The sequence below is a fragment of the Sphaerodactylus townsendi genome, linkage group LG13 (assembly GCF_021028975.2).
Source record: "Sphaerodactylus townsendi isolate TG3544 linkage group LG13, MPM_Stown_v2.3, whole genome shotgun sequence".
NCBI lineage: Eukaryota > Metazoa > Chordata > Lepidosauria > Squamata > Sphaerodactylidae > Sphaerodactylus > Sphaerodactylus townsendi.
In genome coordinates, this window is record NC_059437.1 from 33,433,650 (window position 1) to 33,443,210 (window position 9,561).

Consider the following 9,561-nt stretch of genomic DNA (forward strand, 5'->3'; position numbering starts at 1 on the left):
GAAGATCCCCCAGTAAGCGTCCATGGTGGAGTGGGGATTCTAAATAAGACCTCCAACCATGCTGGCAACCAGAGCAAATAGCAGGCAGCTTTAAAAACCTTAGTTCCTTTTGAATCCCACCACTCCTCTTCTACATATGGAGAACACACTCTGAATACAGTTTGAGCCTCCTTATGTGCCTTGTATGGAAAGCCTTGCAGAAGTTATGTTGACATAGGATGGCCAGCTCTGTGTTGGGAAATTTCTAGAGATTTAGGGATGGAGCCTGGGAAGGCAAGGTTTGGAGAGGAGGAGGACCTTAGCCACAAAGTCCACCCATTTCAGCCATTTTCTTTAGGAAAACCAATCCGGAGACTAGTTGTAATCCCTGGAGATCTCTAGGCCCCACCTGGAGGTTGACAAGCCAACACTGGAAGCCTGAAGAATCATGGAATCATAGAACCATACAGTTGGAAGAGACCCCAGGGGCCATGAAGTCCAACCCCCTGCAATGCAAGAACACCAATCAAAGCACTCCTGACAGATGGCCATTCAGCCGCTGTTTAAAAACCTTCAAAGAAGATGACTCCATCACACTCTGAGGTAGTGCATTCCACTGTCGAACAGCGCTCACTGTCAGGAAGTTTTTCCTGATGTTTAGGTGGAATCTCTTTTCCTTCACCTTGAACCTGTAACTCCTGGTCCTAGTCTCTGTCTGGAGCAGCAGAAAACAAGCTTGCTCCCTCACATAAGGCCTTGTCTGCTACATTGCTACCGGCAGTGGGGAAACTTTCTCCCACAGAATATGTGAACCAACTATCAGAGAGGAAGAGAGGTTGACACAGGGAATCCCTCTCTGCCCCAGTCACACTTTTCCCATAGTGGCCCATTTGATGGACAGCTCCTCTGTCAGTTCAGAAGAGGATTTCAAGGTTTCTCCCTCACCTGTTTTACTATTTTCATTTAAACAGAAGGGGGGGTGTTATGCCAGAAGATCGAAGAGGAGAGGAAGGAAGGAACTAATATGTTTTTAAAATCTGAACAAAATGTGGGTGGGGAGTATGCTAGTTGAGGTGCACCAGCTGACCCTGAGATCCAGCCCACTCATCAGCTTATGGGCTTCAAGGGAAATGGCTGGCGCTTCCCAGCCACTCAGCTCTGCTCGAAGCTAACAAAACATCTCAAATTAAAAAGTGATCTGCAATCCCCAACAGGCCTGCCCTCCTTTTGGAATTAGTTGGAGCACTCTCATTCCTCTTCTCCTTCCTTCCCCCACAAGCCTGGATGGGCAGGTTAAAAAACTTAGGGAGCCTAAAACTGCAGAAAAAGGAGGCGGCAAGGTTACTGAAGCCAAATCCCTTGACCAAAACATGCCTTTTTTTTGCTGGTGCCAGTGTTGGTGCCAATGCTGACCTGTGCTTGGGGAACCCATTCATTGAGCTGCTACAGATAACCCATTTATTTCTGGCCCCTACTGACATTCCAGATTTTATGCTTCCAGATTTTGCCTATCCATGTCTCCTGTTCCTCCGCTCTTGGGCAATACACTTTCATAGGCTCATTCCGCACATGCAGAATAATGCACTTTCAAACTGCTTTCAGTGCCCTTTGAAGCTGTGCGGAATGGCAAAATCCACTTGCAAACAGTTGTGAAAGTGGTTTGAAAATGCATTATTTTGCGTGTGCGGAAGGGGCCATAGTGTTCTGAGCTGCCTGCAAACATATTTGGAGCCTCACACAGTCTTGTAAAAGGGGACGAGATCTTGTAGTTCAGATAGATCAATGCTCTGCAGTGTTTTCTAGACTGTGGCCCTACTTGTCATAATGGAAGGGCTCAGGGGAGGCTTTGTGGCTGCTGGCAGATCCAAGCTCCTGTTTAAAAATATGGTTGACAAGCAGTGTGACAACCCATGAGCACGGTCTTATTTTCAGCCCCTTCAATGCAGGGTCTCATGCAATGTGAATACCAATGCATGGGAAGTCACTTCACCCATTTGGCTGTCTATTATAGTGTCAGTAGATACGGGACCACATGAGAAAATTCTGGGTTCCCAGAAATAGAACCATTCAGTACCATTAATTGTGGTATCCTTTTGTCTTAGCTAGAGGTGCTGTACTCTGGTTGTCCTCCCTTACCTACCAGGGAGGTTCTAGAAGGAGATCTGGGGACTTTTGCTCTTCTATTTGGAATGGATGCTTTTGAATAACCACGGACTCCACCACCATGCCTTAACTAGACATGAAACTGCTGATGGCATATCCCTCCTTTGAAGCTGATGTCCAGGATTAGTAATGGGCCATCTGAAGGCTCATGAAATGAAGCTCAATCCAGATGAACCCCCCTCCCACCGAAAAGCAACCATAGTTTAATGCATTCAATTTATTGGATGTGGTTGCATTTCCCCCAGCCAAGGATCAAGTTTGTCATTTGGGGCATGCTAATAGATTTTCTGTTCAAAATTCTGGCATTAAGCACTTTCTACAGGGTATGCTGATAAACCAGCTGACAACCCCCCACCCCCCTTTGATAGGCATGGTCCAATAACACCCAGGCAGCATTACTTTAGTGCAAAGTATGTGGATGTGCTTTTGAAGACTAATGGAAATGTTCAGTTGTTTCAGAACACAGCCACAAATCTTGATTAATAGCCTGATCATATCTCTCTGGTGTTAAAATATCTCCAGTGGCTCGCATTTCCTTTGTGGGCATAAGTAAAAGCGTTGGTTTTGACTTGCTAGGCTTTCAGAGGTCTGGGAGCAAAAGTACTGTAAAGACCTCTTGCTCCTTTATAATTCTGTTTAATATCTTCCTGTTTTCAGTGGCCAGGTAAACAGCAATCAGGTATAAGGTCTGTTTTGTTTTCACACCCCATTTATGGAACATCCTCCTGACAGACTTGTATGGCACCCGTGAATACTGTGGGAAAGACTGTTGTTATCTGGGTTGGGGGATTGATCAACCTTCTAGCTTCTTGTTTTTACTGCTGCTGGGTAGGGGTTTTTTTGTTTTTGTTTTTTTCAAAATTGGTTTCTGTTGATTTGCTATTTTTTAATCTGATGTTGTGTCAATTGTATTTAATTTAATGATTGCCAGATGCCCTGGAGATTACAATGGAAAGACAGGATATAAACATTTAAATCAAATGAATAGACCTGGCAACGTTGTGCTCCTAGAAGCTTTATCATCGGCTTCTGCTGGATTTCATTCAAAAACGAACCACTCTGAATTCTCTGTCTTGATTCTTCCCCACTCCAGCCTCTGACAACCCCCCCCACACACACACACACGAACATTATGCAGCCCTCTCACAACCCCAGAGCAGTCTATTCTACTTCATGTCCCCCAAAGCACTCTTGATAAGACTGCACAGGGCAGGAGCGAGGTGTTAAATGGCAGAACTCCCAATTACTGCCATGCCGTTGACCTCTGTCTTCTGAGCTCTTGAGGCCTTGGTAAAGGAGGGGCCCTGCCAAAATCATCCTGGGGGCTTGTAATGCTTTGCTGCTCTATAAGTGCACATGCCAAACAGAGTGCAAAAGCAGGAACAACAAGTCAGAGACCCTCGAACCGTCACTGAGAAGATTCCCTCCCAAAAAGGAGGGTATTGGGGGTATCCCACAAAGCAAAAAAACAAAACAAAAAACAGGAAACAAACATAATACAGACAATTCATATTTATGAAAATACAACATCTGTAGAAACATGTGAGCCAAGGGGCAATGCAATTCACGCAACAGCAACAAAATCCCAGTTCTGCCATCAAAGACCAAAACTGGTATCAGCTAACACTATATTGGGACTGTTTCTGGTGCTTGTGGGTTCCCTCTGTTTGAGCTTAGCAGGCTCCACCATATCAGGCAAGTTCCCAGCTGCTCCTGAATGAATATTTCATCCTGTATCAGTAGCACTTGAGAGCAACAACACAAGGGAAAGCTCCATGCATACTAGTCATCCAGCAATAGTAGACCTAGACAGGTGGATGGATGAATGGATGAATGGGCCCAACACACTGCCAGGCAAACTGACATGCCAACCACAGCAGGGGTAGGGGAAGCTTATGGGCCAGAAAGGGTGTAATGTTTTTGCAGGAGGAGACCCCAGCTGAGATGTTTCTCCAAGGAACGTGGCCTTTGCAGTAGCTGCAGAAATGCCAGCCACAGACACACAATGACGGCTCTCCCCTCACCCCATCTCAGCCCTGTGTAGACTAGGAAAGATGCTGAATTTAACCTGGTGTTCATCTGGCTGCTGGACTGCATGCCAGAGCCAAACAGAGGAAATTGGGGGGGGGGGGGAGGGGAGGCGGGTACTGAGAAAGTCAAGTTTTACCAACAAGAAGGCACAGCACAGGAGAGAGATGGGCAAAGGAAGATGGAGCAAGAAAGAGCAGAAAGCAAATGGAGAGTTGAAAAACAGTCTCACAGGCTGCTTTGAAAAATGGCATGCAAACAATCCTCAGTGTCCCCCCGCCCCCCCACCTCCCCCAGCCTCTGAGGAAAAAAAGGACCAGCCTACCTCCAAAGTCAGGCCGGAGGCGGACATCGTACCCCTTCAGCAGTTTGTCCACAATCCCTTTCACCACTGAAATGTTCCCAGTGGATGGGCTGAAAGACAGAAGAGTGATAAGGCCTCATTACCATCAGTGCTCCCATAGAAGCTGCGCATAGTAGGGTGCTCATCAGTTCACATTTCCTGCTTGGCATCTCAGAAAGGGCAGAATCTGGTACATGATAACAAGCCAAAGGGTTTTCGGTCTATGTTGGATTTGGCGACTGGGATGGTGGCACCAGGAACCAGACCTATTACTGCCAGTGTGCCATGGTGTACGTGGAGCCAGGGTGGTGTAGTGATTTGAGTTGGTCTAGGATCTAGGAGACCCAGTTTCAAATCCCCACTCTGCCATGGAAGCTTGCTAGGTAGCCTTGGACCAAGTGCTCTTACCTAGCCCAACCCACCTTGCTGGATTGTTGTGAGGATAAAATGTTCTAACATGAAGGGCAATGCTTTGGGGCCTCATCAGGGAGCAAAGGGGGGCGTCTACATGTCTAGGTAAGTCAGAATTTGGGGGGCTGTTGCAAGGAGGCCAGTAGCTTGGGGAGGCAAGCTCAGACATACACCCACTTCTGCAACCTCTCTTACATACAAATGCTTTTCTTCCTCCTGTGCATACACATGAGCTTGTTCACGCACACAGTGTTTTGGGCAACCCTGAGGTTCTCTCCTAACCTTCCTTTCACTTAGAAATATGCAAGAGCAGCCCAGGAAGGGCCCTAGCACATTTGGAAGGAAGCACTCATGGAGGTCTTCCTTGCCCCATGGTTTTGATCATTTTCTGCTCCCAGGGCCAGTTCCCCAGTCTCAGAGCCAGACCAAGGTGCCTGTTGGCTCCATTCGGCTTCTGCAAACCTTATCCTCCTTCCATGCACTGGCAGCAGTATGTCTTCCTACCCACACTCAATGCCCAATGTTGTGCCTGTATCTTCTGATGCAAACCCTCCTTGCTGTCCTCTCTCCTACTGCACACGCCCGCCATCCTGTTAACAGCCTCTGCCTGATCTATCGCACGCACAGCGTCTGCATTCAGTTCACAAGTCTCCCTGCTCCACCAGTCCACACACCCCTCCTTTTTACACCCCAAACATCCCCAGGTCGCTTCTGCCTCTCTGCAGACAGATACGTTTTCTGTCGCTCCGGAGAGCAACTGCCCCTGCAGACTAGGAGAGGCAAACCTCCATCTTTGCACCCATGTGGCAAGGATGACATCTCTGCCTGAGCCTGCTCATTTCAACCTGGAAGCTGGTGGTTTTGCTTTCTACCCCAAGTTCTGTGTGTGTGTGTGTGTGTGTGTGTGTGTGTGTGTGTGTGTGTGTGTGTGTGTGTGTGTGTGTGTGAGAGAGAGAGAGAGAGAGAGAGAGAGAGAGAGATGTATGACTGTATAAACACTCCTCGCAGGCAATGTGGGGAGGCAAGCAAGCAAAGCACTGTAGTGGAAGAGGAGGAGGGAGCTAAGAAACGCAATTGGACTGTACATGCCTTCTCTAGCCCAAAGCTGGCAAGATGAGCCTTGCTCTATGCTAAGGAGGCTGCGTAGGGATGCCATGCCATTTAGCAAAGTGCTTGCTCAGCCCGAAGGCGAAGGCATCTTTGGTGGCCCACAGGTGTTTGCTTTTTCCTCCTTCTGAAGCTGCCTAGTCTTTGTCCATCCAGGCAGTACGGGGGCCTAAGCTGAGAATTAATGGATCAGGAAAAGACAATCCAGCCCCTCACTTAACTGGGTCACTTGACTGACTCAACCAGCAGAGCCAACGTTGTGGGACTGGATTCTCCGTGCCCCTCTGTGACTGTTGGTACAAATAAGCTCAGTGAGAGCCAGAGAAGTCTTGGCATAGCTACAACTCTTTGCTGCTGGGGGTGGGGTGGGGGAGTAGGCAGGATTGGGGGACAGCTGAGTTCCTGACCTCCCAGCCTACTCACCTTGGGATTCCACCTCCCCACCCTGACCTGACACTTTTTGGCCAAAGGCCACAGTGCCACGGCTAAGATCTGGCAACTGCAGAGCAGTCCTACTTGCGGAAAGCTCAAACCAATTATCCTGTGCAGCCCCAGTGGGAGCTGGTGACTACTGCTCTCCATGCAGAGTCCCTGTGCTGCAGGTGTGCAAGGATGCAAACTGGGGGACAGGAGTTAGGATCTGAGAGACTAAGCGCAGATATTGCTAATGCAGGCATCTTGCATTTGATATGTCAAAGTAAGCCGAGAGGTTTAGGGGAGGCACCTGTTCTAGGCACACAGAGAAGCCACTCAAAGTGTCTGCTGATGAATGCCTTTCCAAAGAGCAGGACTCCTTCCTTCCTTCCTTCCTTCCTTCCTTCCTTCCTTCCTTCCTTCCTTCCTTCCTTCCTTCCTTCCTTCCTTCCTTCCTTCCTTCCTTCCTTCCTTCCTTCCTTCCTTCCTTCCTTCCTTCCTTCCACTTTCAGTCCATGCTTGTATGTGTACTCTGGTTAAACAGTGCTTATAAATGTGCAAGTAGATGTATATCCCACTTTGCCTTGTGCCAATATAACTAATTCTGCAAGAAGGCTATAATATTGGTTTAGGTAGTTGTCTTACAGAGATAGCTATGCCTATAGCAAGCTTTCATGTCACACAGATCTATTGTGTACTACAGGCATACTATTGTACCATAAAACCACAGAGGAAACCCCGTCCCCTCAAAAATCTAATCTTCAATTAATCTGGATATCAATTTCTAGATATCAGATAGGTATGCAGAAAAGTAAGCCAGATCCAGACCAGGCCTCTGGGCCCAGGTGTGAAATGAAGCTATTAACATGCACCAAGGCCTGGAAGACTAGACTCGAAGGACCTGATTCATATTTGAGACAGACTAAATGGTCTCAAGTCGGGTCTGAAGTTGAGCCACAAAACACCCCTTTGAAATGGCAAGACGTTGACATTTTGAAGAGTTTACCCAGGATCCCCTATTGGACAACCATGCAGTTATGTTTGTAACCATGCAGTTATCCTTGTTTTACGTTTATTGAATTTCAGGATGGGCCAGAGGAGTGACTTCATTTTATAGGAGAAAGTCATAACAGCTAAGCAAGAGGTCACAAACAGGATCTTTTGTTCCTATAACAAAACTACATCTGGCTCACCGCACTCAGCCTGGGACAGAAGCACTATCTCCAAGGGGCCTGAAGGCTTAGGTCACTTGTAGGGTGCATATGACCTGGACCCCTTGTGCCAGGATATCCTCCTGCCAGTGAATCTGTGCCAGGCACTTCTGTGCATTTTGGTCCAGGGCATACAGGTAGCCATAGCATCTCCTCACCAAATGTCTGAATCATAGATGCCAACCTGCCAGGACCAGTGAGTACCCGCCACAGGGGGACCAGGGCCCCCGTGTCAAGACAGCTCTGCATAGTGCCCACAGAAATGTGTGCCATCGATAGACGGATGCTGAGATGGGGGTTCTGCACCTCTTCTTCAGCATGCGCAGGTCACACTGTGTCTGGCTATGCAAATGTTCCGGGTGCCTCCGTGATGCTATTTGCATGCACATCTCCGCTGCTCCAAACCAGAAACATGGATTGTGTGGTGTTTGTGATGATGTGTCTACGGATGCACCGCCTGGCAGATATGCAATGGTGTGTGGCTGGGCTCCTGTGCCCACTACCTTATTCTACAAACAGACCTCGTTGGTGACTTAATCCACGGCATATGCACTGAGAGGTGAGCCCCCCTCCCCCCCACAAACACACATCGGTGTACCCTTCAGGCTAGCTTCAATCCCCACAGAACAGGAGCCCACGGGAGCCAGCAAAACCTCCGGCCACCCCGACGGCACCGTGGAAACGGATGGGCTTACCTTTGAGCGCAGCAGGCGAGACAAAGGGCTGCCAAAGCAGAGACGAATCCACTCAGTCTGTCTGCCTGAAATCTCCACATTTCCACCAACACCATGGAGGGGAGAAGGAAGGTCTGGCGGGGAGGGGAGGAGGGGAGGGTCCTGCTTCTGGAAATCACCCCCTCCGAAGGGAGACAGGAGCAACGAACGATGTCCTTGTTTGGCTGGGTTTGAAAAAAAAATCACATGAAACGCTTTCCCCCCCAAAAAAATGGGCGGGAGGGGGGGTGTCCCACGCCGCTCAGTGGTCCTCAAAGAATCGGCTTCTTCTGGCATCCAGCATCATCTCAACGAGGCATCCTTTGCCAATGGAGAAAATCCGGGGGGGGGGGGGAACCGAACGCCCGCAAATGGACTCAGCAAAACGTGAAATCCGTTCTTTGGGTGAGGGGAGAGGAGGGGGAGGGAAGGAGAAAAGAAAAGAAAGAAAAAGGACCCCCGATTTCCCCCCCGGACCCTCCACTTGGCTCGCTGGCTCTGCCCCCTGCTAATCTGCCATCCAGCCCTGCAGATGTTGCCTCGCTCCTGCTATCCACCTTCAGAGAGGAGGAGGAGGAGGAGAAGGAGGAGGAGGAGGAAGAGGAGAGGAGGGGAGTCGATGTGTGTGGCGGCGGCGGCGGCGGAGGAGGAGGAGGAGGAGGAGGAGGAGAGGGAGGCCGGGCGAAGAGTTCTCCAGCGATGCAATTTGGACTCCCGCCTCCCACCCCTCGCCTGCTTGTGTCCCCCTTCCCTATTTTTAGCCCCGGGTCTGGGATGCTCAGAGCCCAGCCTGCTTAGGGTTGTGAACGGGATCGGGGGAGTGCGGTGAGGTGGCCAAGCTCCGGCGGGGAGGCTGGGGGAGACAACCAGCAGAAAGCAAGCGGAGGAGAGACTCCGGGCACGCAGGAGCAGCGGCGCCCCCCTGCATACAGGCAGCGCCGGGGAGAGGCAAAGCGAACCGCCCGGGCCCCCTGCGCGCTTCTCCTGACCATTGCAGGCAGAAAGAGGCGCAAGAGGGAGGAAAGAGCTGGAGGGAGGGCTGGGCAAAGGTCCCCCCCCCCCAAATCTCCAGGCAAATCAATGGCATTCTGACGTCACATCGGAGAGCATTAACCCTCTCGGGGGTCTGACGTTTGGAACCGGGAGTAGCAGAAGCGGTGCCCGCGAGTCTCCTCCACCAGCAGTTTGGCGA

The 9,561-nt window shown here is 49.9% G+C and overlaps 1 protein-coding gene across 2 annotated transcripts in view; it reads right to left on the minus strand.

Moving 5' to 3' along the window:
• Positions 1-9,104, minus strand: part of LOC125443089 (gamma-aminobutyric acid receptor subunit beta-4) — an 86,922-nt gene extending 77,818 nt beyond the window's left edge. For both annotated transcript variants that reach the window (XM_048514990.1, XM_048514989.1), the window contains exons 1-2: positions 8,352-9,104; positions 4,496-4,584 (exon numbers count right to left, since the gene is read on the minus strand). In XM_048514990.1, the coding sequence (XP_048370947.1) occupies positions 4,496-4,584; positions 8,352-8,446 (184 nt within the window). In that variant the 5' untranslated portion in view covers positions 8,447-9,104. The remainder of the gene's footprint in view (positions 1-4,495; positions 4,585-8,351) is intronic.
• Between the last annotated feature and the right edge of the window lie 457 nt (positions 9,105-9,561).